General features: G+C 58.3%; 1 protein-coding gene and 1 long non-coding RNA gene across 3 annotated transcripts; one reads left to right on the top strand and one right to left on the bottom strand.

The window, feature by feature from the left end:
- The first annotated feature begins 371 nt into the window (after positions 1-371).
- On the top strand, positions 372-25,898 carry ACIN1 (apoptotic chromatin condensation inducer 1). The gene is given in 23 exon segments (XM_054053109.1): positions 372-587; positions 4,248-4,313; positions 4,398-4,509; positions 4,600-4,694; positions 6,411-6,500; positions 6,503-7,020; positions 8,448-8,503; positions 10,334-10,422; positions 13,852-13,897; positions 15,138-15,280; positions 16,958-17,107; positions 17,109-17,150; positions 17,910-17,961; positions 18,376-18,444; positions 18,447-18,493; positions 19,715-19,822; positions 20,645-20,752; positions 21,792-22,039; positions 22,041-22,055; positions 22,091-22,146; positions 23,856-23,956; positions 25,546-25,576; positions 25,579-25,898. Coding segments are annotated over 23 exon segments (2,670 nt in total). The 5' UTR covers positions 372-449; the 3' UTR covers positions 25,869-25,898.
- LOC128850148 (uncharacterized) lies at positions 12,189-13,086 on the bottom strand. Of its 2 annotated transcripts, none has more exons than XR_008447552.1 (3): positions 12,830-13,086; positions 12,625-12,798; positions 12,189-12,375 (listed from the first exon to the last, which is right to left on the bottom strand). It is a non-coding gene; the product is annotated as an uncharacterized LOC128850148 (long non-coding RNA). The 2 variants fall into 2 exon arrangements; XR_008447553.1 differs by having other exon boundaries at positions 12,189-12,391; positions 12,673-12,798.
- Positions 25,899-26,716: the final 818 nt, after the last annotated feature.

The raw sequence follows: 26,716 nt of genomic DNA, 5'->3' as shown, positions 1-26,716 counted from the left end.
GGATCTATGGGGCTAAAAGGGGGATCTATGGGGCAGAGAAGGGATCTATGGGGCAGAGAAGGGATCTATGGGTCAGAGAGGGGGATCTATGGGGCAGAGAGGGGATCTATGGGGCAGAGAGTGGATCTATGGGGCTAAAAGGGGCATCTATGGGGCAGAGAAAGGATCTATGGGGCAGAAAGGGGGATCTATGGGGCAGAGAGGGGGCGAAAACGGCCGAACGGGTACGGAAACACCCGAAGAGCGACGGAAACGGCCGAAGCTCTCCGGAAGTTGCCGAAGCTTACCGGAAGTTGCCGAAGCTCTCCGGAAGTTGCCGAAGCGGCGGCGGGAGGAGCCGAATCGCGCGGGAGCCGCTGTGGTAGAAGAGACCGGACGGGGGGGGGGGTGGGGTTTGCGGCGCGCCGGAAGTGTCGGTCGCGAGCGGTGTCGGAGCGGCGCCACACAAGATGGCGGACGGGGAGGAGGTGACTCTGGACGGGCGTCCGCTCCATCTGCTCCGCGTCGCCGATTTGAAGGCGGCACTGGAGCAGCGCGGGTTGGCCAAGAGCGGCCAGAAAAGCGCCCTGGTCAAGCGGCTCCGCGGGGTGAGGCGGGAAACGGGGGAGGCGCCATGGCGGCGGCGGCGGGAGGGGAGGGGCTACGGCGGGGGGGGGGGAGGGGAAAGGGGCGCCTCGGGGGGGCAAAACGGGGGTGTTTGGGGGGGGAAAGGGGCGCTCTGGAGGAGCTCCGGGGAGAGTTTGGGGGGAAAGTCGCGGCTTTGAGGAGTTTGGGGGGGGATTTGAGGGGAAAAGTCGTAGTTTTGAGGGGTTTGGGGATACGTGAGGTGGAAATTTGTGGGTTTGGGGGGAAAGTTATGGCTTTGAGGAGTTTGAGAGGGATTTGGGGGGAAAGTCGCGGTTTGGAGGTGTTTGAGGGGTTTTGGGGTGAAAGTCGTGGCTTTGAGAGGTTTGGGGATACGTGAGGTGGAAATTTGTGGTTTTAGGGGGGATTTGGGGTAAAAGTTATGGCTTTGAGGAGTTTGAGGGAGATTTGAGGGAAAAGTCGCGGTTTGAGGGAGATTTGAGGGGAAAGTCGCGGTTTGAGGGAAATTTGAGGGGAAAGTCGTAGTTTTGAGGTGTTTTGGGGGGATTTGAGGGGAAAGTGGTGATTTTAGGGGGGATTTGGGGAGAAAGTTGTGGTTTTGAGGACTTTGAAAGGGATTTGGGGGAAAGTCGCGGTTTGGAGGTCTTTGAGGGAGTTTTGGGGTGAAAGTCGTGGCTTTGGGGGGGATTTGAGGTGAAAGTCGTAGTTTTGAGGAGTTTGGGGTATATGAGGTGGAAATTTGTGGTTTTAGGCGGGAATTTGGGGTAAAAGTTGTGTTTTTGAGGAGTTTGAGAGGAATTTGGGGTGAAAGTCGCGGTTTTGAGGACTTTGTAAGGGATTTGGGGGAAAGTCGGGTGGTTTGAGGACTTTGAGGGAGATTTGGGGGGAAAGTCGCGGTTTTGAGGTGTTTTGGGGGGATTTGAGGGGAAAATTGTGGTTTTAGGGAGGATTTGGGGTGAAAGTCGTAGTTTTGAGGGGTTTGGGGGATTTGAGGGGAAAATTTGTGGTTTTAGGAAGGATTTGGGGTGAAAGTCATAGTTTTGAGGAGTTTGAGAGGGATTTGGGCTGAAAGTCGTGGTTTTTTGAGGGGTTTTGGGGGGATTTGAGGTGAAAATTGTGGTTTTAGGGGGGATTTGGGGTGAAAGTCGTAGTTTTGAGGAGTTTGAGATGGATTTGGGGTGAAAGTCGTGGGTTTGAGGGAAGTTTGGGGTGAAAGTTGTGGCTTTGGGGGGATATGAGGGGAAAATTGTGATTTTAGGTGGGAATTTGGGGTGAAAGTCGTGGTTTGAGGACTTTGAGAGGGATTTGGGGGGAAAGTCGCGGTTTTGAGGAGTTTTGGGGGGATTTGAGGGGAAAATTGTGATTTTTAGGGGGGATTTGGGGTGAAAGTCGTGGCTTTGAGGAGACTTTGATGGGGATTTGGGGGAAAAATCTTGGTTTTGAGGGGAAAGTCCCTCATTTGAGGACTTTCAGGGGGATTTGAGGGGGAAGTTCCAGTTTCAAGGGGAGTTTGGGGGAAGAATCTTTGATTTTGAGGAGTTTGAAGGATATTTGGGGTGAAAATCGTGACTTTGGGGGGGAATTTGGGGTAAAAGTCCCGTTTGAGGGGGAATTGAGGGGAAAAGTCCCGTTTTTGAGGAGTTTGGGGGAGGATTTGAGGTGAAAATGGTGATTTTTAGGGGGCGTTTGGGGTGAAAGTCGCATGTTTGAGGGGAAAATTATGATTTATGGGGAGGGAATTGGGTGAAAAGCCCCTTTTTTGAGGAGTTTGGGGGGATTTGAGGGGAAAATAGTGATTTTAGGCGGGATTTGGGGCGAAAGTCGTGGTTTTGAGGCGTTTAGGGGGGATTTGAGGAGAAAAATTGTGGTTTCAGGGGGGGATTCGGGGTAAAAGTCCCGGTTTAGGGGTTTAGAGGTGAGATTGGTGCCTTCAGGGGGAGATTTAGGGTGAAAATCCCAGTTTTGAGGCGTCCGAGGGGATTTGAGGGAAAAAGTCGCCTTTTGGGGCCATCTGAGGTGAAAATGGTGCTTTTTGGGGCGCTTGAGGTAAAAAAAACAACGTTTTTTGGGCTGTTTGGGGAGGATTTGAGGCCAATCCTTCGGGTTTTGGGGCGTCCGCGAGGGGATTTGAAGTAAAAGTCGCTTTTTTGGGGGGATTCTGAGAGGGGATTTGGGGTAAAAGTGAGATTTTTAGGGCTTCTCAGAGGGGATTTGAGGCAAAAGTGGCGTTTTTGGGGGCGTTCATGAGGGGATATGAGGTAAAAGTCGCCGTTTTGGTGAGTCCGAAGGAAGATTTGAGGTAAAAATCTCGGTTTTTGGGAGGGCTGTGAGGGAAATGAAGTGCGTTGTGCGGAAAGTCGCGTTTTTTGAGGTGAAAAATAGCCGTTTTGGGACTTCTGAGGGGATTTGAGGTGAAAGTGGCGCTTTTGGGGGACTTTGTGAGGGGGAGTTGTGGCTTTCGAGGGGGGTTTTTGACTTTGGAGGTGGTTTTAGTGGATTTTAGGTGGGGATCCGGGATCTTGAGGGAGATTTTTGACCTTTTTTGGGGGAGAATCCTGGTTTTTGAGGAGGATTTTTGAGTTTTGGCTGTGGTTTTGTGGAATTTGAAGGGACAATCCTGGATTTTGAGGAAATCTTTGAGTTTAGGGTTGATTTTAGTGGATTTTGAGGGGGATTTTTGAGTTTGGGATTGATTTTAGTGGATTTTGAGGGGGATTTTTGAGTTTGGAGGTACTTTTAGCGGATTTTGAAGGGACAATCCTGAATTTTGAGGGGGATATTTGAGTTTGGAGGTGGTTTTAACGGATTTTGAAGTGACAATCCTGGATTTTGAGGGGGATTTTTGAGTTTGGGGTTGATTTTAGTGGATTTTGAGGGGATTTTTGAGTTTGGATGTACTTTTAGCGGATTTTGAAGGGACAATCCTGGATTTTGAGGGAGATTTTCAAGTTTGGGATTGGTTTTAGTGGATTTTGAGGGTGATTTTTGAGTTTGGAGATACTTTTAGTGGATTTTGAAGTGACAATCCTGGATTTTGAGGGAGATCTTTGAGTTTGGGGTTGATTTTAGTGGATTTTGAGGGGGATTTTTGAGTTTGGATGTAGTTTTAGCGGATTTTGAAGGGACAATCCTGGATTTTGAGGGAGATCTTTGAGTTTGGGGTTGATTTTAGTGGATTTTGAGGGGGATTTTCGAGTTTGGGGTGGATTTTAGTGGATTTTGAGGGGGATTTTTGAGTTTGGGGTTGATTTTAGTGGATTTTGAGGGGGATTTTTGAGTTTGGGGTTGATTTTAGTGGATCTTGAGGGGGATTTTTGAGTTTGGAGGTGGTTTTAGCGGATTTTGAAGTGACAATCCTGGATTTTGAGGGGGATTTTTGAGTTTGGCGTTGGTTTTAGTGGATTTTGAGGGGGATTTTTGAGTTTGGAGGCGGTTTTAGTGGATTTTGAGGGGGATTTTTGAGTTTGGAGGTACTTTTAGCGGATTTTGAAGTGACAATCCTGGATTTTGAGGGGGATTTTTGAGTTTGGGGTTGACTTTAGTGGCTCTTGAGGCGGATTTTTGTCTTTGGGGCCGTTTTCCCTCCATCTTGAGGGGGATTTGTCCTTCCTGGACCTCTTCAATTTTGGGGACCCCCCCTCATCCCTCCCGTTTTCCCTCAGGCTCTGATGCTGGAGAACCTCCAGAAGCACTCGACGCCCCACGCCACCTTCCAACCCAACTCCCAGGTGAGGCAGAGACCCCCCCAAAACCCTTCCCATCGGCCCCTCATCGCACGGGGACCCCCCAAAAACCTAACGGGACCCCCCCAGATCGGCGAGGAGATGAGCCAGAACAGCTTCATCAAACAATACCTGGAGAAGCAGCAGGAGCTGCTGCAGCAACGCCTCGAGCGAGAGGCCCGCGAGGCGGCCGAGCTGGAAGGTGGGGCTCGGAGGGGGGCGGACACCCCAAAACGGGGACAGGAGGACAAAACCGAACCCCAAAACATTGTGTTTCCACATCGCCCCGCAGGCTCGGGAAGGAGCGGCCCCGCCGCCACGGAGCACGACGACTCGGACGAAGACGGGGCGCCGCGGCAGGAGAGGCGCGGGGGGCGCCTGCGCCAGGTGAGGGGCACAATGGGGGGGGACACCCCCTTTTTTTCGGGGGGGGCTTCACCAGGGCTTCTCACGGCTCTCAGGGCGGATTTGGGGGAGATTTCGGGGGCTTTGGGTGGATTTCGGAAGGGATTCGGTAGCGTTCAGGCGGTTTTTTCGGGATTTGGAGGAGGATTTTGGAGTTTTGCGATGGGTTTTGTGGATTTTTGGGTTTTGGGGTGACATTATGTGGCTTTTGGGGGGATTTTTGAGTTTTCGGATAGTTTTGATGGATTTTGAGAGGGATTTGTTAGCGTTGAGGCGATTTTCCTGCATTTTGAGGAGGATATTTGAGTTTTGCGATGGTTTTTGTGGACCTTGGGGAGGATTTTTGACTTTTCAGGTGGTTTTGATGGATTTTGAGGGGCATTTTTCAATTTTCGGGTGATATTTTGTGGCTTTTGGGGGTGATTTTTGAGTTTTCAGATAGTTTTGACGGATTTTGAGAGGGATTTCTTAGCGCCGAGTTGGATTTCCTTGAATTGAGGCGGATTTTTGACTTTTACGCTGCTTTTTGTGACTTTTGAGGGCGGATTTTTGACTCTTCAGGCGCTTTTGATGGATTTTGAGGAGGACTTTTGACTTCCGCCGCGGTTTTTCCCACTCTCCAGGAGCATTTGTGACTTTGAGTGTGGATTTGGTGCTTTTTGGGGCGGTTTTATCGTGTTTCGAGGGGCGATATTTACCCTTTGGGCTGTTTTTAGGCCCTCTTGAGGCCGATTTTTGAGTCCGGGGGAGCGTTTGGTGGATTTTGAGGGCATTTCATGGACTTTTGGCGCCGTTTTTCCCCAATTCTTCCATTTCGAGGTGGTTTCTGTGTATTTTAGGGCAGATTTTGAGGTGGTTTCTGTATATTTCAGAGCGGATTTTGAGGTGTTTTCCATCTAATTTCGCCTTTTTGTGTTTTTTGCCCCATTTTGGGGCGGCTTTGCCCCATTTTGGGGCGTTTTTTTCCCCATTTTGGGGCGGCTTTGCCCTATTTTGGGGCGGTTTTGCCCCATTTAGGGGCGGCTTTGCCCTATTTTGGGGCATTTTTCCCCTATTTTGGGGCTTTTTTTTATTTTGGGGGTTTGGCCCCATTTTGGGATGTTTTTGCCCCATATTGGGGCGTTTTTGCCCCATTTTGGGGCATTTTTGCCCCATTTTGGGGTGGTTTCGCCCCATTTTGGGGCAGTTTTCCCCTATTTTGGGGCGGTTTTCCCCCATTTTGCGGCATTTTTGCCCCATTTTGGGGCATTTTTGCCCCATTTTGGGGCGGTTTTCCCCTATTTTGGGGCGGTTTTCCCCTATTTTGGGGCGGTTTTCCCCTATTTTGGAGCGTTTTTCCCCTCATTTTGGGGCGTTTTTCCCCTCATTTTGGGGCGTTTTTCCCCTATTTTGGGGCATTTTTGCCCCATTTTGGGGTGGTTTCGCCCCATTTTGGGGCAGTTTTCCCCTATTTTGGGGCGGTTTTCCCCCATTTTGCGGCATTTTTCCCCCATTTTGGGGCGGTTTTGCCCCATTTTGGGGCGGCTTTGCCCCATTTTGGGGCGGCTTTGCCCCATTTTGGGGCATTTTTGCCCCATTTTGGGGCGGCTTTGCCCCATTTTGGGGCGTTTTTGCCCTATTTTGGGGCGGTTTTGCCCTATTTTGGGGCGGTTTTGCCCTATTTTGGGGTGTTGGCGATTTAACCCTTTCCTCGCACAGACTCGAGGCGCCAAAGCTCCGGAAGGGGGTACGGAAGGACCCCCCCGCGGGCGCCGAGCGGGAGCTCAGCCCCTTCTGAAAGCAGGCGAGGAGAGGAAGAGGAAGAAGAGGAAGAAGAGGAGGAAGAGGAAGAGGAAGAAGACGAGGAGGAGGAAACGAAGGCCGTGGAGCCCCAAATCCAACGCCAAGCCGAGGAAAGCGAGAGCCAGGCTCCCCAAGAGGCTCCCCCCGTTAACGAGGAGCCCCCTCCCGCTCCCCGAGAGGCTCCCCCCGTTAACGAGGAGCCCCCTCGCCCTAACGAAGCGGCCCCCGCCTCGCCCTCGCCGCCGCCGCTCAGCGAGGGGCTGTCGCAGCCGCCCCCGCCGGGCCCCGAGGAGCCCCCGCCGCCTCTGCTCACCAAGGAGACCCCCCCGCCCTCGCCGGGGGGAGCCCCGCAGCCCCCCGAACCCCACGCCGAGCCCCCCGGCACGCAGCCGGCGGCCGCCTCCCCGGCCTCCTCGGCCTCGTCCTCATCGTCCTCCTCGGCCTCGTCCCGGCATTCCTCGCCGCGGCGCGGAACCTCCCGGCACAGCTCCCCGAGCCCCACGCCTCCCCCGCCAGCGGCACGCAGGTGAGGGGGCGCCGGGGGCACTGGGAGGGACTGGGAGGGACTGGGGGCCACTTGGGGGTGACTGGGAGGGACTGGGACCCAGTTAAAGGCCACTGGGAGCCAGTTAAGGGGGACTGGGAGGGACTGGGAGCCACTTAGGAGCAACTGGGACCCAGTTAGGGGCGACTGGGAGGGACTGGGACCCAGTTAAGGGGAACTGGGACCCAGTTAAGGGGGACTGGAAGGGACTGGGGGCCGGTTAAGGGCAACTGGGAGGGACTGGGACCCAGTTAAGGGTAACTGGGAGGGACTGGGGACCACTTAGGGGTGACTGGGAGGGACTGGGACCCAGTTAAGGGCGACTGGGAGGGACTGGGACCCAGTTAAGGGCAACTGGGATCCAGTTACGGGGGACTGGAAGGGACTGGGGGCCACTTAGAGGCAACTGGGATCCAGTTAGGGGTAACTGGGATGGACTGGGGGCCGGTTAAGGGCAACTGGGTCCAGTTAGGGGCAACTGGGAGGGACTGGGACCCAGTTAAGGGCAACTGGGAGGGACTGGGAGCCACTTAGGGGCAACTGGGAGGGACTGGGAGCCACTTAGGGGCAACTGGGGGAGACTGGGACACACTTAGGGGCAACTGGGAGGGACTGTGACCCAGTTAAGGGGAACTGGGGGGGACTGGGACCCATTTAAGGGCAACTGGGAGGGACTGGGACCCAGTTAAGGGGAACTGGGGGGGACTGGGACCCAGTTAAGGGGAACTGGGGGGGACTGGGACCCAGTTAAGGGCAACTGGGAGGGACTGGGACCCAGTTAAGGGGAACTGGGGGGGACTGGGACCCAGTTAAGGGCGACTGGGTGGGACTGGGGGCCACTTAGGGGCAACTGGGTCCAGTTAGGGGTGACTGGGAGGGACTGGGACCCATCTGGGGGTGACTGGGAGGGACTGGGACCCAGTTAGGGGTGACTGGGAGGGACTGGGACCCATCTGGGGGTGACTGGGAGGGACTGGGACCCAGTTAGGGGTGACTGGGAGGGACTGGGGGCCACTTAGGGGCAACTGGGATCCAGTTAAGGGGAACTGGGAGGGACTGGGACCCAGTTAGGGGTAACTGGGAGGGACTGGGACCCAGTTAAGGGTAACTGGGAGGGACTGGGACCCAGTTAAGGGTGACTGGGAGGGACTGGGACCCAGTTAAGGGGAACTGGGGGGGACTGGGACCCAGTTAAGGGGAACTGGGAGGGACTGGGGGCCACTTAGGGGCAACTGGGATCCAGTTAAGGGGAACTGGGAGGGACTGGGACCCAGTTAGGGGTAACTGGGAGCCTCTTATGGGTGCCTGGGGGCCACTGGTACCCAGTTGGGGGTGACTGGGAGGGTACTGGGAGGGACTGGGAGCCAAGTGGGTGCCGCTGACCCCCTCCCCCCCCCGTCTCTCCGCAGGGGGACCCCGAGGGGGCGGGGGGGGCGGCCGCCTGCACCCCCGACCCGGAACCGCGGTGAGTGCCGAGCAGCCGCGGGGGCGATAGGGGGCGATAGGGGGCGATAGGGGCTCTATGGGGCTCTATGGGGTCCCAATGGTCTCTCTAGGAGGTCTCTGTGGTTTCTCTATGGTTTCTCTATGGTTTCTCTATGGTTTCTCTATGGGCCTCTGTGGGCCTCTGTGGGTCCCTATGGGTCCCTATGGGGTCCCTATGGGGTCTCTGTGGGGTCTATATGGTCTCTATGGGTCTCTATGGGTCTCTGTGGGTCTCTATGGGGTCTCTGTGGGTCTCTGTGGGTCTCTATGGGGTCTCTATGGGTCTCTATGGATCTCTATGGGGTCCCTGTGGGGTCCCTGTGGGTCCCTGTGGGTCTCTGTGGGTCTCTGTGGGTCCCTATGGGGTCTCTTTGGGTCTCTATGGGTCTCTATGGGGTCTCTGTGGATCTCTATGGGGTCTCTATGGGTCTCTATGGGTCTCTATGGGGTCTCTATGGGTCTCTATGGGGTCTCTGTGGATCTCTATGGGTCTCTCTATGGTTCTCTATGGGTCTCTATGGGGTCTCTATGGATCTCTATGGGGTCTCTATGGGTCTTTATGGATCTCTATGGGGTCTCTATGGGGTCTCTATGGGGTCTCTATGGGGTCTCTATGGGGTCTCTATGGGGTCTCTATGGGGTCTCTATGGGGTCTCTATGGGCCTCTATGGGTCTCTATGGGTCTCTATGGGGTCTCTATGGGGTCTCTATGGATCTCTATGGGGTCTCTATGGGGTCTCTATGGGTCTCTGTGGGTCTCTATGGGTCTCTATGGGATCTCTATGGGGTCTCTATGGGGTCTCTATGGATCTCTATGGGGTCTCTATGGGGTCTCTATGGGGTCTCTATGGGCCTCTATGGGCCTCTATGGGCCTCTATGGGTCTCTATGGGGTCTCTATGGGGTCTCTATGGGTCTCTATGGGGTCTCTATGGGGTCTCTGTGGGTCTCTGTGGGTCTCTATGGGGTCTCTGTGGGTCTCTGTGGGTCTCTGTGGGTCTCTATGGGTCTCTATGGGGTCTCTATGGGTCGCTATGGGTTGCTATGGGTCGCTATGGGGTCTCTATGGGTCTCTCTATGGGGTCTCTATGGGTCTCTCTGACTCTCTATGGTCCCCATGGGCTCTATGGTCCCTGCGTATCTCTCTGCGGGTCTCTCTGGTCCCCCCTCCTTAGTCTCTATGATCCCCCCCTCTCCCCCTGCTCCCCCCCCCCCCCCCCCGCTGTCCCCGCCCCCCGCGGGCGCTGCCGGGAAGCCAAGATGGCCGCTGCGCCCGCCCGCGCCCGCCCCGCACAATAGAGAGGGGCCCGACCCACCGCGGGTCCGCCTGGGGGGCGGCTATGGGGCAGCTGTGGGGCAGCAGGAGGGCAGCTATGGGGCGGGGGGGGGCAGCTATGGGGCAGCTCTGGGGCAGAGAGCAGCCGTGGGGCGGGGGGGGTCCTGTGGGACCGGCGGGATGAATGGGGCTGCGAGCATCCGTGGGGCTGGGGGGGATCTATGGGGCTGAGGGGGATGTGTGGGGCTGGGGGGGATGTGTGGGGCTGGGGGGGATGTGTGGGGCTGGGGGGGATCTATGGGGCTGGGGGGGATCTGTGGGGCTGGGGGGGATCTATGGGGCTGGGAGGGATCTATGGGGCTGGGGGGAATCTATGGGGCTGGGGGGGATCTGTGGGGCTGGGGGGGATCTATGGGGCTGGGAGCACCCATGAGGCTATGGGGCTGGGATCTATGGGGCAGGAGGGAGGGCTCGCTATGGGGCTGCGATGTGGGGCAGCCTCTATGGGGCAGCCCCACTGAGGCCTCTCCCGCAGGCCGGAGCCGCCCATGGAGCCCGGCGCCCCCCCCCACGGCCGGGGCTGCGCCCCATAGCGCCCCACAGGAGCGGCCCCCGGACCCAGAGGTAACGGGGGGAGGCGGCTGCGCCCCATAAGTGTGGGGCAGGGAGTGTGGGGGGGGGGTGTGCGTGTGTCAACCCTGAGGGGGGGCAGAGGGGAGGGGACCGCCGCGAGCACTTGGGGGGCGCCCCATAGCGCTAAGCGGGACCCTTCGATTCACTTATGGGGCGCCCCATAGCACTCTCGGCATCAACGGAGTCACTTGGGGGGCGCCCCATAGCGCTATTAGGACGAATAGATTCACTTATGGGCGCCCTATGGCACTATTAAGACGAATGGGTTCACTTATGGGGCGCCCCATAGCGCTGCCGGGAGACATAGAGCCACTTGGGGGGCGCCCCATAAACACTATTGGGACCCATAGATTCACTTATGGGGCGCCCCATAGCACTATTAGAACCCATAGAGTCCACTTATGGGGTGCCCCATAGCGCTAATTAGGACCCATAGATTCACTTATGGGGCGCCCCATAGCGCTGCCGGGAGCCGTAGAGCCACTTGGGGGGCGCCCCATAAACACTATTGGGACCCATAGATTCACTTATGGGGCGCCCCATAGCGCTGCCTGTACCCATAGAGTCACTTATGGGGCGCCCCATAGCACTATTAGGACCCATAGATTCACTTATGGGGCACCCTATAGCGCTGCCATATTCCCTCGGACCCATAGATTCACTTATGGGGCGCCCCATAGCACTACCGTACCCATAGATTCACTTATGGGGCACCCTATAGCGCTGCCATATTCCCTCGGACCCATAGATTCACTTATGGGGCCGCCCATAGCACTACCGGGACCCATAGATTCACTTATGGGGCGCCCCATAGCAGCCAGGCTGTGGCTGGGTTGGGTACCTCTGCGCTCACGTTAGGGGGGCAGCCCCACACTTAGGGGGCAGCCCCACCTTTCCTTCGGGGAGGGGGGGGCGCCTCCTCCCGCCCCACACTTGTGGGGCCCTCCCGCAGCTCCCCCCTGCCCCACAGGTTGGGGGCAGCCCCCCCAGCTCCCCCCTGCCCCACACTTGGGGGCAGCCCCACGGCCCCCCGGACCCCCCAAACGTCTCTTTTTTGGGCACCCAGCGCTGGCCTAGAGGAGCCACCGCGACCACAGCGCCTCACTTGGGGGGCGCCCCACACCCGAAGGACCTGCGCGACCCCCAACCGCTCACGTTGGGGGGCGCCCCACATCCTCGGGACCCCCCCCAGCCCCACACCTGGATGAGCGCTGCCGTCCCCGCTTGGGGGGCGCCCCACAGCTCGAGGACCTCGGCGAACCCCCGTCCCCCCGGCCCAACTTAGGGGGCGCCCCACAGCTCCGCGACCCCCAAGCGCCTCACTTAGGGGGCGCCCCAACGGCTCCAGGGTGGCCGAGAACCCCCCCCTGCGGCTCACTTGGGGGGCAGCCCCACAGAAACGACGGGACCCCCAGACTCACTTGTGGGGCAGCTCGCGGACACCCCAGACTCACTTGTGGGGCAGCTCCGTGGACCCATAACCTCACTTGTGGGGCAGCTCGTGGACCCCAAACCTCACTTATGGGGCAGCTCGTGGACATCTGAGACCCATAACTTCACTTGTGGGGCAGCTCATGGACCCATAGCCTCACTTATGGGGCAGCTCGTGGACCTCCGAGACCCATAACCCTCACTTATGGGGCAGCCCGCCTCCACCCCACGGACCTCGGGGACCCCCAACTTCACTTATGGGGCAGCTCGCGGACCCCCCAACCATCACTTATGGGGCAGCTCATGGACCTCTGAGAACCCATAACCTCAGCTTATGGGGCAGCTCGTGGACCTCCAGGACCCCTTTAAAAAAGCCACTTATGGGGCAGCCGCGGACTTCCCATCTTCACTTATGGGGCAGCCGACTCCACCCCACGGATCTCAGGGACCCCCAACTTCACTTATGGGGCAGCTTGTGGACCCCCAACCTCACTTGTGGGGCAGCTCATGGACCTCTGAGACCCATAACCTCACTTATGGGGCAGCTCATGACCTCTGGGACCCCTTTAGAGCCACTTGTGGGGCAGCCGACTCCACCCACGACCTCCTGGACCCCCAACTTGACTTGTGGGGCAGCTCATAGACCTTTAGGACCCCAACCTCACTTGTGGGGGCAGCTGACGGACCCCCACCCTCACTTATGGGGCAGCTCAATGGACCTCCGAGACCCATGAACCTCACTTATGGGGGCAGCTCATGGACATCTGAGACCCATAACCTCACTTATGGGGCAGCTCGTGGACCCCCAACCTCACTTATGGGGCAGCTCGTAGACCTTTAGGACCCCCAACCTCACTTGTGGGGCAGCTGACGGACCCCCAACCTCACTTATGGGGCAGCCAACTCCAACCCAAATGGACCTCCTGGACCCCCAACCTCACTTATGGGGCAGCTTGTGGACCCCAACCTCACTTATGGGGCAGCTCATGGACCTCCGAGACCCATAACCTCACTTATGGGCAGCTCACGGACCCCCAACCTCACTTATGGGGCAGCTCATGGACCTCCGAGAACCCATAACCTCACTTGTGGGGCAGCTCATAGACCTTTAGGACCCCCAACCTCACTTGTGGGGCAGCTGACGGACCCCCAACTTAATTTATGGGGCAGCCGACTCCACCCCATGGACCTCCTGGACCCCCAACCTCATTTATGGGGCAGCTCGTGGACATCTGAGACCCATAACCTCACTTATGGGGCAGCTCATGGACTTCCAAGACCCATAACCTCACTTATGGGGGCAGCTCCTGGACCCCAACCTGACTTATGGGGCAGCTCGTAGACCTTTAGGACCCCCAAACCTCACTTGTGGGGGCAGCCGTCCTCCACCCCAACGGACCTCCTGGACCCCAACTTGACTTATGGGGCAGCTCGTGGACCCCCAACCTGACTTGATGGGCAGCTCGTGGACCTTTAGGACCCCCTTAAAGCCCTTATGGGGCAGCTCGCGGACCTCAGGGACCCCCACCCTCACTTATGGGGCAGCCCGTTTCACCCCACGGACCTCTGGGGGAACCCCCCCCCTTCCTTCACCCCTCACTTGTGGGGCAGCCACCGCCCCCCCCTTCCTTCACCCCTCACTTGTGGGGCAGCCGCCTCCACCCCACGGATCGCCAGGAGGTCACACCGCCGATGTTTTGGGGGGGGGGGAGGAAGGGGGGGCAGGGAATTGGGGGGGGGGGCCTTCCCCACTTAGGGGGCAGCCCCCCACTTAGGGGGCAGCCCCATGGATTTGGGGGGGGGAGGGGGGAAAGAGTGTGGGGGGGGGAAAAACCTGGAGGGGAGGGGGGAGGAGGAGGGAGAGAGGGAGGGGGGAAGAGGGGAGGGGAGGGGAGGAGGAGGAGAGGAGGGGGCGGAGCCTGAGGCCACGCCCACCTCGGTGACGGCAAGGGGTGTGTCTTTCCCACCCTTGGCCCCGCCCCTCCCCAGAGCCCCGCCCAGCCCAAGGCCTTCAAGAGGAAGATCGCGCTGCTCTGTGAGTGGGCGGGGCTTAAAGGGAGAAAGGGCGTGGTTCGAGGGGAAGGGGCGTGGCTTAACGGAAAGGGGGCGTGGTTTAAGGTGGAGGGGTTTAAAGGGTGGGGTTTGGGGCAGAAAAAGGAGGGTTTTGGGGCATCAAAATGTGGGTTTTGGGGTTCAAAGGTGGGGTTTTGGGCCACAAAATTGTGGATTTTGGGGCTGAAAAAGGAGGGTTTTGGGGTTCAAATCTGGGTTTTGGGGCACAAAATGTGAATTTTGGGGTTCAGAGGGGGTTTTGGGGCACAAAATGTGGATTTTGGGGCACAAAAGGTGGGGTTTGGGGTTCAAAGGTGGGTTTTGGGGCTCAAAGAGTGGGGTTTGGGGCCTCAAAAAGTGCATTTTGGGGAACAAAGTGGGTTTTGAGGCACAAAATGTGGGTTTTGGGGCTCAAAGGTGGGTTTTGGGGGGCATAAAATGTTGGGTTTTGGGGCTTAAAGTGTGGATTTGGGGGCACAAAAGGTGGGTTTTGGGGCTCCAAGGGGGGGGTTTGGGGCTAAAAGTGTGGATTCTGGGCACAAAGTGGGTTTTGGGGTGCAAAGTGTGGATTTGGGCTTCAAAGGTGGATTTTTGGGGTACAAAAAGTGGATTTTGGGGCTGAAAGTGGGGGGTTTTGGGGCTCAAAGTGGGTTTTGGGGCACAAAATGTGGATTTTGGGGTTCAAAGGTGGATTTTGGGGCTTAAAGTGTGGATTTTGGGGCTCCAAGGGGGGGTTTTGGGCACAAAGGGGGGATTTGGGGTTCAAATAGGGATTTGGGGGCTCAAAGGGGGGTTTTGGGGCACAAAATGTAGATTTTGGGGCTCAAAGGGGGGTTTCGGGGGCTCAAAGGTGGATTTTGGGGCTGAAAGTGGGGGTTTTGGGCTCAAAGGGTGGATTTTGGGGTTCAAAGTTGGGTTTTGGGGCCCAAAGTGTGGATTTTGGCTTCAAAGGTGGATTTTTGGGGTACAAAAAGTGGATTTTGGGGCTGAAAGTAGGGATTTTGGGGCTCAAAGTGTGGGTTTTGGGGCGTGAAGGGGCGGGGTTTGGGGTACGAGGGGCGGGGTTTGTGTCGGAGGGGGCGGGGTTTTGGGGCGCGAATGTGGGAGATTTGGGGCCGGAGGGGGCGGGGTTTTGGGCCGGAGTGGGCGGGGTTTGTGCAGGGGGAGGGGGGCGTGCCTCTGCCCGTAGCCCCGCCCCGTTAACCCCTCCCCGCCCGCGGCAGCTGCCAAGGGGGCGGTGCCGGGGAGCGCGGAGCCCGAGGGGGGGGCGGCGGCGGCGGCGGGGGGGCGGAAGCGGCGCTGGGGGGCGAGCACGGCCTGCGCCCCGAAACGGCCCTCCATCAGCATCACCACCGACTCGCTCAAGGTGGGGAACCCCGACACCTGCGCCCTGGCACCCCAGAACCCCCCTTTGGCACCCCAAAACCCCCTTTGTGACCCAAAACCCCCCCTTTGGCACCCCAAAACCCCCCTTTGTGACCCCAAAACTCCCCTTTGGCACCCCAAAACCCCCCTTTGGCACCCAAAACCCCCCTTTGGCACCCCAAAACCCCCACTTTGAGCCCCAAAACCCCCTTTGGCACCCCAAAACCCCCTTTGGCACCCCAAAACCCCCCTTTGGCACCCCGAACCCCCCTTTGAGCCCCAAAACCCCCCTTTGGCACCCCAAAACCCCCCTTGGAGCCCCAAAACCCCCCTTTGGCACCCCAAAACCCCCCTTTGGCGCCCCAAAACCCCCCTTTGGCACCCCAAAATCTGCCCTTCCTGACCCCCAAACTCCCCTTTCTGACCCAAAACTGCCCTTTGTGACCCCAAAACCCCCTTTGTCACCCCAAAACCCCCCTTTGTGACCCAAAATCTGCCCTTTGTGACCCAAAATCCCCCTTTGAGCCCCAAAATCTGCCGTTTGTGACCCAAAACTCCCCTTTGTGACCCCAAATTCTGCCCTTGGTGACCCCAACCCACCTTTGAGCCCCAAACCTCTCCTTTGTGACCCAAAACTCCCCTTTGAGCTCCAAAATCCCCCTTTGTGACCCAAAATCCTCCTTTCTCACCCCAAAACTCCCCTTTGTGACCCAAAATCCTCCTTTCTGACCCCAAAACTCCCCTTTGTGACCCAAAAAACTGCCCTTTCTGACCAAAAATTCCCCTTTGTGACCCCAAATCTGCTCTTTCTGACCCAAAACCCGCCTTTGTGCCCCAAAATCGCCCTTTGTGCCCCAAAATCGCCCTTTGAGCCCCAAAATCTGCCCTTTGTGCCGCAAAATCCCCCTTTGAGCCCCAAAATCTGCCCTTTGTGCCCCAAAATCTGCACTTTGAGCCCCCAAATCTGCCCTTTCTGCCTCAAAACTCCCCTTTGAGCCCCAGAATCCCCCTTTCTCACCCCAAAATCTGCCCTTTGTGACCCAAATCCACCCATTGAGTCCAAAATAACCCCTTTGTGACCCCAAACCCCTCTCAATCCCCCCCAGGACCCCCCAAACCCCTCCCAATCCCCCAGTGCCCCCCAAACCCCTCTCAATCACCCCCAGGACCCCCCAAACCCCCCTCAATCACCCCCAGTGCCCCCCAAACCCCTCCCAATCACTCCCAGGACCCCCCAAACCCCTCCCAATCCCCCCCAGGACCCCCCCAAACCCCTCCCAATCCCCCCCAGTGCCCCCTAAACCCCCCTCAGTCACCCTCAGGACCCCCCAAACCCCCCTCAATCACCCCCAGTGCCCCCAAACCCCTCTCAATCACCCCCAGGACCCCCAAACCCCTCCCAATCACCCCCAGTGCCCCCCAAACCCCTCCCGATCACCCCCATTGCCCCCCAAACCCCTCCCCATCACCCCCAGGACCCCCCAAACCCTTCTCAATCCCCCCCAGGACCCCCCAAACCCCTCCCAATCACCCCCAGGACCCCCAAACCCCTCCCGATCCCTCCCAGTCCCCCCCAGACCCCTCCTGATCACCCCCAGTGTCCCCCAAACCCCCCCCAGGACCCCCCAAACCCCTCCCAATCCCCCCCAAACCCCTCCGACCGTTTCTGGGTGCGCAGAGCCTGATCCCCGAGATGAAGGCGGAGGCGGTGGTGGAGCTGCACCCCGAAGAGGGACCCATGGAGGAAGACGAGGGGGCGGCGGCGGCGCTGGCGGGCGGCGGCGGAGAGGGGGTCTGGGACGGGGCCCCCCCTGCCCCGACTGCCCTCCCCACATCACCCACCCCTCAAAATCTGCCGCACCGTCACTCAGGTAACCCCGAAAGGGCCTCACTTGGGGGGTTTGGGGGACCCCGGAGGTGATATCGGGGGTCTCTTATGGCCGTGGGGGTGTCCCCCTGTGGCCACGCCCCCTCCTATTGACTTCAATGGGTGCTTTTGGCCACGCCCCCTCTCATTGATTGCAATGGGTGCTTTTGGTCACGCCCCCTCCATTGATCTCTATAGGAGCCGCGTGGCCACCCCCTCCCATTGACTTCAATGGGTGCTTTTGACCACACCCCCTCCCATAAATCTATAGGAGCTGCTTGGCCACGCCCCCTCCAGTTCATCTCTATAGAAGCCGCTTGGCCACGCCCCCTCCCATAGATCCCAATGGGTGCTTTTGGCCACGCCCCCTCCCATTGAATTAAATGGGCGGTTTGGGCCACGCCCCCTCCCATGGATTCCAATGGGTGTCCCTCGGCCACGCCCCCTCCTATATTAATTTTAATGGGAGCTTTTGGCCACGCCCCCTCCCATTGATCACAATGGGTGCTTTTAGCCACGCCCTCTCCCGTTGATCCAAATAGGAGCCGCTTGGCCACGCCCCCAGTGATTTCAATGGGAGGTTTTGGCCACGCCCCCTCCATCTCTATACGAGTCGCTTGGCCACGCCCCCTCCCATTGACCTCAATGGGCGCTTTTGGCCACGCCCCCTCCCATTGACCTCAATGGGGACTAGGATGCCTTGACCACTCCCCCTGGGCTTGGCCACGCCCCCCGCCCTTTGACCACGCCCCCTCCTTCCCAGGTGGTCCCATCGGAGCCTCAGACCAACGGTCAGGAGGAGGAGGGGGAGGGGGGAGGAGGGGGAGGGGAGGGGGGAGGGGGCAGGAGAGGAGGAGAGGAGCGGCGCAGCCCCTCCCCCCACGCCTGGCCCCGCCCCCACACCCCCCCCCCCCACCCCCCCCCACGGCGAGCAGGAAGGGAGGAAAGGTGAGCACTGGGAAGGGGAAACTGAGGCACTGGGGAGGACTGGGAGGGGACACGGGGGTACCGGGAGCGTGTCAGGACACACTGGGAAGGCATAGGGCGTGTACTGGTTTATACTGGGAGGTGCTGGGATGGGTGTGGAGGTGCTGGAGGGGGACGGGAGCGCACCGAGACAGACTGGGAGGGTACAGGGAGGCACTGGGCTGTACTCTGAGGGCACCGGGGGGGGTGGGTGCTGGTTTATACTGGTTTATACTGGTCCATACTGGTGTTTCTCCCCACAGAACCCCCCCGGCGGGGGCTGGGCACCTTCTCGCTGCCGGTGGATGATCCGGTGCGGGCGGCACCGCGGCCGTCCCCCCCCGCGCGCGGCCCTCGCCCATCGTCCACCTCTGCAACCTGGTGAGGCCACGCCCCCTTCCCCTTAGCCACGCCCACTTTCCCATTGGTCACAAGAGAGTCCTGTTTGGTCACGCCCCCTTTGGCTTTGGCCACGCCCACTCCCATCAACCACTATAGGAACCGTTTGGTCTCGCCCACTCCCATTGACCGTAATGGTAACCCTTTGGCCACGCCCCCTCTGCTCTTGGCCACGCCCCATTGACCATAATAAGAATGCTTTGGCCACGCCCCCTTCCCATTGACTGCAATGGGGAATAGCGGCTCACTTGGCCACGCCCCTCCCATTGATGACAATGGGGAATTAGCGGCCTGCTTGGCCACGCCCCCTCCCATTGACCAGAATTGGGAATAGTGGCCCCTTAGCCACGCCCCTATTTTAGCCACGCCCCCTCCCGTTGACCGCACTGGGACACTTGGCCACGCCCCCTCCCCATGATAGCAATGTGTCGCTTGGCCACGCCCCCTCCCATTGACCAGAATAGGGAATAACAGCCCCTTAGCCACGCCCCCACCTTAGCCACCCCCCTCCCATTAACCACAATGGGACGCTTGGCCACGCCCCTCCTATTGACCACAATGGGATGCTTGGCCACACCCCCTCCCATTAACCGCAATGGGACACTTGGCCACACCCCCTCCCATTAACCGCAATGGGACACTAGGCTACGCTCCTCCTATTGACCGCAATGGGATGCTTGGCCACGCCCCTCCTATTGACAGCAATGGGACACTTGGCCACGCCCCTCCCATTAACCGCAATGGGACACTTCGCCACACCTCCTCCCGTTAACCACAATGGGACACTTGGCCACGCCCCCTCCCATTGACTGCAATGGGACGCTTGGCCGCGCCCCTCCCATTAACTGCAATGGGGCACTTGGCCACGCCCCCTCCCATTAACCGCAATGGGACGCTTGGCTACGCTCCTCCTATTGACCGCAATGGGACAATTGGCCACGCCCCTCCTATTGACCACAATGGGATGTTTGGCCACACCCTCTCCTATTGACAGCAATGGGACGCTTGGCCACGCCCCCTCCCATTGACCAGAATAGGGAATAACGCCCCCTTAGCCACGCCCCCACCTTACCCACGCCCCCTCCCATTGACCGCAATGGGACACTTGGCCACTCCCCCTCATTGACCTCAATGGTGACTATCGCCCCCTTGGCCCCGCCCCCGGGCTTGGCCCCGCCCCTCTGAGCGTGTCCCCGCCCCCAGGTGCGGCCGTTCACGCTGGGGCAGCTGAAGGAGCTGCTGGGCCGGACGGGGCGGCTGCGCGAGGAGGGCTTCTGGATCGATAAGATCAAATCCCACTGCTACGTCACGGTGAGGGGCGCTTGGGGGGCAGCCGTGGGGCGCTGGGGGGTGCTATGGGTGCTGTGGGGCAGGCTATGGGGCACTATGGGGTGCTATGGGTGCTGTGGGGCAGGCTATGGGGCACTATGGGGTGCTATGGGTGCTGTGGGGCAGGCTATGGGGCACTATGGGGTGCTATGGGTGCTGTGGGGCAGGCTATGGGGCACTATGGGGTGTTATGAGGTGCTGTGGGGCACTATGGGGTACTGTGGGGCTCTATGGGGTGCTGTGGGGTAGGCTATGGGGCACTATGGGGCAGTCTATGGGGTGCTATGGGGTGCTATAGTGCACTGTGGGGCTCTATGGAATGTTGTGGGCCTCTATGGGGCGCTATGGGGCTCTATGGGGTGCTGTGGGGCAGTCTGTGGGGTGCTATGGGGTGCTGTGGGGCGCTATGGGGTGCTATGGGTGCTGTGGGGTAGGCTATGGGGCACTATAGAGTGCTATGGGGTAGTCTATGGGGTGCTATGGGGCACTATGGGAAGCTGTGGGGTGCTATGGGGCAGTCTGTGGGGCACTATGGGGCGCTATGGGGCTCTATGGGTGCTGTGGGCCAGGCTATGGGGCGCTATGGGGTGCTATGGGGCAGTCTATGGGGCGCTATGGGTCTGGAGAGTATTCCTGGAGCCCCTATATGCCCCCATTGTCCTCTATGGGGTGACTTAAAGAGCTGTGGGGCGCTATGGGGCAGTCTGTGGGGCGCTATGGGGCAGTTGTGGGGCGCTATGGGGCAGTCCGTGGGTGCGCTATGGGGCAGGCCGTGACACCCCCCCCCCATTTGTGCCCCATAAGTACGCGACGGTGGAGGAGGCGGTGGCCACGCGCAACGCTCTGCACGGCGTCAAATGGCCTCAATCCAACCCCAAAGTGTTGGCGGCCGATTTCGCTCAGCAGGAGGAGGTGACGCCGTGGGGCGGCCGTGGGGCGGCCGTGGGGCGGAGATGGGGGGTTGGGGAGGGGGAGGGGGGCTGGGGAGGAGCTTCGGAGGGGTTTAAGGGGGGGCTGAGATGGCGCTTGGGGGGCGGAGGGGGACGTGAGGGTCGCTGTGGGTCACGTGTGGGTCTCTATGGGGCACTTGGGGGTCTCTGTGGGTCTCTGTGGGTCACTTGTGGTTCACTGTGGGTGACTTATGGGTCTCTATGGGTCTCTGTGGGACTCTGTGGGACTCTGTGGGTCTCTATGGGGTCTCTATGGGTCTCTATGGGGTTTCTATGGGTCTCTATGGGGTTTCTATGGGTCTCTATGGGTCTCTATGGGTCTCTATGGGTCTCTATGGGGTCCCTATGGGTCCCTATGGGTCCCTATGGGTCTCTATGGGGTCTCTATGGGTCTCTGTGGGTCTCTATGGGTCTCTATGGGTCCCTATAGGGTCCCTGTGGGTCACTTATGGGTCTCTATGGGGTCTCTATGGGGTCTCTATGGGTCCCTATAGGGTCCCTGTGGGTCACTTATGGGTCTCTATGGGGTCTCTATGGGTCACTTATGGGACCCTGTGGGTCACTTATGGGTCTCCGTAGGTCATTTATGGGTCCCTGTGGGTCTCCGTGGGTCACTTATGGGTCCCTATGGGTCTCCGTGGGTCACTTATGGGTCCCTGTGGGTCACTTATGGGTCTTTATGGGTCTCTGTGGGTCGCTTATGGGTCCCTGTGGGTCACTTATGGGTTTCTGTGGGTCCCCGTGGGTCACTTATGGGTCCCTGTGGGTCACTTATGGGTCACTTATGGGTCCCCCTGGGTCACTTATGGGTCCCCGTGGGTCATCTGTGGGTCTCTATGGGTCTCCATGGGTCACTTATGGGTCTCTGTGTTCCTCTGGGTCACTTATGGGTCACTTATGGGTCCCCGTGGGTCTCTATGGGTCCCTATGGGTCACTTATGGGTCACTTATGGGTCCCCGTGGGTCTCTATGGGTCACTTATGGGTCCCGGTGGGTCGCAGCTGGACTTCCACCGCGGGCAGTCGTCCCCGTGCTGCCCCTCGGGCTGCGCCTCCTCCTCCTCCTCATCTGTGGGGCAGCAGCCGCCATCATCGCGCTGTGGGGCAGCCGTGGGGCAGCCGTCGCCCTCGGCTCCTCCGCCATCATCGCGCTGTGGGGCAGCCGTGGGGCAGCAGCGGGCGCAGCGGGAGCGCGAGCAGGAGCGCCGCGAGCGGACGCGGGGGGAGCGCGAGTGGGACCGCGACAAAGGCGGCTCCTGCCCCACGGCCGCCCCACAGCCCCACGGCGCCGCCCGAGCCAGGACGCGGCCCCCCGAGAGGCGGCGCGGCAGCAGGGAGCCCCGCCCCGACAGGAAGGGTCAGCTGACCGCGGGGGGGAGGGGCTAACGGGGGGAAAAGGGGAGGGGCTAAGGGGGGAAAGGGGAGGGGTTAATGGGGGGAAGGGGGAGAGGAAAGGGTTAATGGGGGGAGGAAAGGGTTAATGGAAGGGGTTAATGGGAGGGGTTAATGGGGAGAGGGAGGGGTTAAGGGGGAAAGAAAAGGGTTGAGGGGGAGGGGCTAAAGGGGAGAGGGGGAGGGGTTAATGGGGAGAGGGAGGGGTTAATGGGAGGGGTTATTTGGGGAGAGGGAAGGGCTAAGGGGGTTAATGGGAGGAGTTAATGGGGAGGGGGAGGGGCTAATGGGGAGAGGGAGGGGCTAAGAGGGTTAATGGGAGGGGTTAATGGGGAGAGGAAAGGGTTAATGGGGAGAGGGAGGAGTTAATGGAGTTAATGGGAGGGGTTAATGGGGAGAGGGAGGGGCTAACGGGGAGGGGTTAATGGGGTTAATGGGAGGGGTTAATGGGGAGGGGGAGGGGCTAATGGGGTAGGGGGAGGGGCTAATGGGGCAGGGGGAGGGGCTAATGGGAAAGGGAGGGGTTAATGGGAGGGGTTTATGGGGTTAATGGGAGGGGTTCATGGGGTGAAGAAGGTTAATGGGGAGGGGGAGGGGCTAAAGGGGAGAGGGAGGGGCTAATGGGGAAAGGGGAGGGACAAATGAGGAGGGGAGGGATTAATGGGGAGGGGCTAATGGGGAGAGGGAGGGGCTAAGGGAAAGGGGAGGGGTTAATGGGGTTAATGGGAGGGGTTAAAGGGGAGAGGGGGCTAATGGGGCAGGGGGAGGGGCTAATGGGGCAGGGGGATAACAGGGAGGGGCTAATGGGGAGGGGAGGGGCTAAAGGGGAGAGGGGAGGGGCTAAAGGGGAGGGGGGAGGGGCTAAAGGGGAGAGGGGGACGGGCTAATGGGAGGGTTTAATGGGGATAATGGGAGGGGTTAATTGGGAGGGGGAGGGGTTAATGGGGTCAAGAAGGGGTTAATGGGGTTAATGAGAGGTTAATGTGAGAGGGAGGGGTCTATGGGGTCAGGAAGGGGTTAATGGGAGGGGCTTATAGGGGTGAATGGGGAGAGGGAGGGGTTAAAATGGGGCGGAAATGGGGGGGGGGGAAGAAAGGGGAAACCAGAAGGAAATGGGGGGGAAACGGGGAGATGGGGGGGAAATGGGGGGGAAAACAGAGGGAAATGGGGGGAAATCGGGATAACAGAAGGAAATGTGGGGGAAAAAACGGAGGGAAATGGGAGAAACAGAGGGAAATGGAGGAAAAGAGAGGGAAATGGGGGAAAAACAGAGGGAAATGGGGGGGGAAAGAGGGAGAAATGGGGAAAGAGAGGGAAATGGAGGGAAACAGAGGGAATTGGAGGGAAAAAAACAGGGAAGTGGAGGGAAAAACAGAGGGAATTGGGGTAAAACAGGGAAACGGGGGGAAAAGCAGAGGGGAATGGGGGAAATGAGAGGAAAATGGGGAAAAGAGAGGGAAATGGGGGGAAAAGAGAGGGAAATGGGAGGAAAACGGAGGGAAATGGGGGGGAAACAGAGGGAAATGGGGAGAAAACAGAGGGAAATGGGGGAAAAGAGAGGGAAATGGAGGGAAATGGGGGAAAAACAGAGGGAAATGGGGGGAAAAGAGAGGGAAATGGGGGGGAAATGAGAGGGAAGCGGGGTAGGGACCGGCTGTTGGTGTGTGGGCGCAGAGAAGCCTCCGGAGGAGCCGCCGGCGAAGCTGCTGGACGATCTGTTCCGGAAGACGAAGGCGGCGCCCAGCATCTATTGGCTGCCCCTCACCGACAGCCAGGTGACCCTTGACCCCGACGCTAACGAGCCCAGCGCTAATTAGTCGGGCCTAACGAACAGCAGCTTCCCTGGGGGGTCCTCTCCCGATTCCCACCTCGGTTTGACCCCTTTTCCCCTTCTTTACGCCCATTTTACGCCCCTTTCCCGCCCATTTTCCCCCTTTCCCGCCCTTTTTCCCCCTTTCCCGACCATTTTATCCCTTTTCCGCCCATTTTTTCCCCTTTTCCACTCATTTCCCCCTTTTCCGCCCATTTTATCCCCCTTTTCCGCCCATTTTATCCCCCTTTCCCGCCCATTTTATCCCCTTTTCCATCCATTTTATCTTCTTTTTTGCCCATTTTATCCACTTTTTCACTCATTTCCCCCCTTTTCCGCCCATTTCCCCCACTTTTACACCCATTTTCCCCCCTTTTCCACTCCTTTCCCCTTTTCGGCCCCATTTTGTCCCCATTCCCCCCATTTTTCCCCCATTTCTCTCTCTCTTCCCCCTTTTCTCCCATTTTCCCCCATTTTTCCCCCATTTCCACCCATTTCCTCCCCGTTTCCCTCCATTTCCACCCATTTTCCCCCTCATTTCCCCCTCATTTCTCCCCGTCTTCCCCCCTTTTCTCCCATTTTTCCCCCATTTATCCTTCTCTCCCCCCATTTCCCCCATTTTCCTCCATTTTTCCCCCATTTCTCCCTCTCTCTCCCCATTTTTCCCCTCATTTCCCCCATTTTTCCCTCTCTCCCCCCATTTCCTCCCCATTTCTCCCCTCTCTCCCCATTTCACCTCATTTCCCCCCATTTTTCACCTCATTTCCCAATTTTCCCCTCATTTCTCCCTCTCTCCCCCCTTTTCTCCCCTTTTTCCCCCATTTCTCCGCCTCTCTCCTCATTTCTCCTCATTTCCCCCCATTTTTCCCCTCATTTCCCCCATTTTCCCCTCATTTTCCCCATTTTTCCTCCATTTCTCCCCATTTTTCCTCCATTTCCGCCCATTTCTCCCTCTCTCCCCATTTTCCCTCGTTTCCCCCTTTTTCCCCTCATTTCCCCCATTTTTCCTCCATTTCCGCCCATTTCTCCCCCTCTCTCCCCATTTTTCCCCTCATTTCCCCCATTTTTCCCTCATTTTCCCCCATTTCTCCCCATTTCCCTCCATTTTCCCCATTTCTCCCCTCTCTCCCCATTTTTCCTTTCATTTCCCCCCATTTTTCCCTCATTTTCCCCCATTTCTCCCCATTTCCCTCCATTTCCGCCCATTTCTCCCTCTCTCTCCCCATTTTTCCCCCCATTTCCCCCCATTTTTCCGCCATTTCTCTCTCTCTCCCCCATTTCCCCCCATTTCCCTCCATTTTCCCCCATTTCTCCCCCTCTCTCCCCATTTCCCCCCTTTTTCCCCTCATTTCCCCCTTTTTTCCCCCATTTCTCCTTCTCTCCCCCCATTTCCCTCCATTTCCGCCCATTTCTTCCCCTCTCTCCCCATTTTTCCCCTCATTTCCCCCATTTTTCCTCCATTTCTCTGCCATTTCTCCCCATTTTCCTCCATTTCCGCCCATTTCTCCCCCATTTCCCCCATTTCCCCCCGTTTCCGCCCCGTTTCCCCCCCAGTTCGTCCAGAAGCAGGCGGAACGCGCCGCCCGCGCCGGGAGCGCGAACGCCGCCGCAAAGAACAGGAAGAAGAAGAGCAGCGATCTCGCGGCGCCCCTTCGTCCCGCGACAAACGCTCCGCCGCCGCTCCTCCTCCTCTTCCTCCTCACGCGGAAACGCCGCCGCCGCCGCTACGCCTTCCTCCGGCCCTTCCGCTCTTCCTCCTCCTCCTCCTCCTCCTTCCTCGTCCTCCTCGGAGACGCGCGGCCACCGCCGCGCCGAGAAGCGGCGCAGCGACTCTCCGGCGGGGCGGGAACGCGGCGCGCGGCGCTGAGCGGCAATAAAGGCAAACGCTAACCCATTTCGGGGACGTTTTGCGCCGTTTGGGGGGGACACGGAATGGGGTTCGGAAGCTCCGCTCCCTTTTCCACGCAAATCCCGTCGCGTTCCGCCGATTTAGCGCCATTTTAGGCCCCAATCGGCGCTCGTTTCGCCTCTCGGCGGCGTTTTCTCCTCAAATCTGAGTGAGTTTTCCCTCTTTGACCCATTTTTACCTCAAATTTGGACTCATTTTCCTCAATTGGTGCCATTTTAACCCCAAATCCAAACTCACTTTCCCTCTTTGACCCATTTTTACCTCAAATCTCTCCTTATTTTCCCTCTTTGTGGCCGTTTTAGACCCAAATCTGAGCTCATTTTCCCTCTTTGACCCATTTTTACCCCAAATTTGCCCTCATTTTCCCACTTGGCGCCATTTTTACCTCAAACCCGAACTCATTTTCCCTCTTTGACCCTTTTTTACCTCAAATTTGCCCTCATTTTCCCACTTGGTGCCATTTTTACCTCAAATCCGAACTCATTTTCCCTCTTTGACCCTTTTTTACCCCAAATTTGCCCTCATTTTCCCACTTGGCGCCATTTTTAACTCAAACCCGAACTCATTTTCCCTCTTTGACCCTTTTTTTCCTCAAATTTGCCCTCATTTTCCCACTTGGTGCCATTTTTACCTCAAATCCGAACTCATTTTCCCTCTTTGACCCATTTTTACCTCAAATCTCTCCTTATTTTGCCTCTTTGTGGCCATTTTAGACCCAAATCTGAGCTCACTTTGGCTCTTTGTCCCCTTTTTACCCCAAATTTGCCCTCATTTTCCTCAATTGGTGCCATTTTTACCTCAAATCCGAACTCACTT

The sequence above is a fragment of the Cuculus canorus genome, chromosome 39, assembly GCF_017976375.1.
Source record: "Cuculus canorus isolate bCucCan1 chromosome 39, bCucCan1.pri, whole genome shotgun sequence".
In the NCBI taxonomy this organism is placed as follows: Eukaryota; Metazoa; Chordata; class Aves; order Cuculiformes; family Cuculidae; genus Cuculus; species Cuculus canorus.
This window is presented reverse-complemented; position numbering and strand designations above follow the sequence as displayed.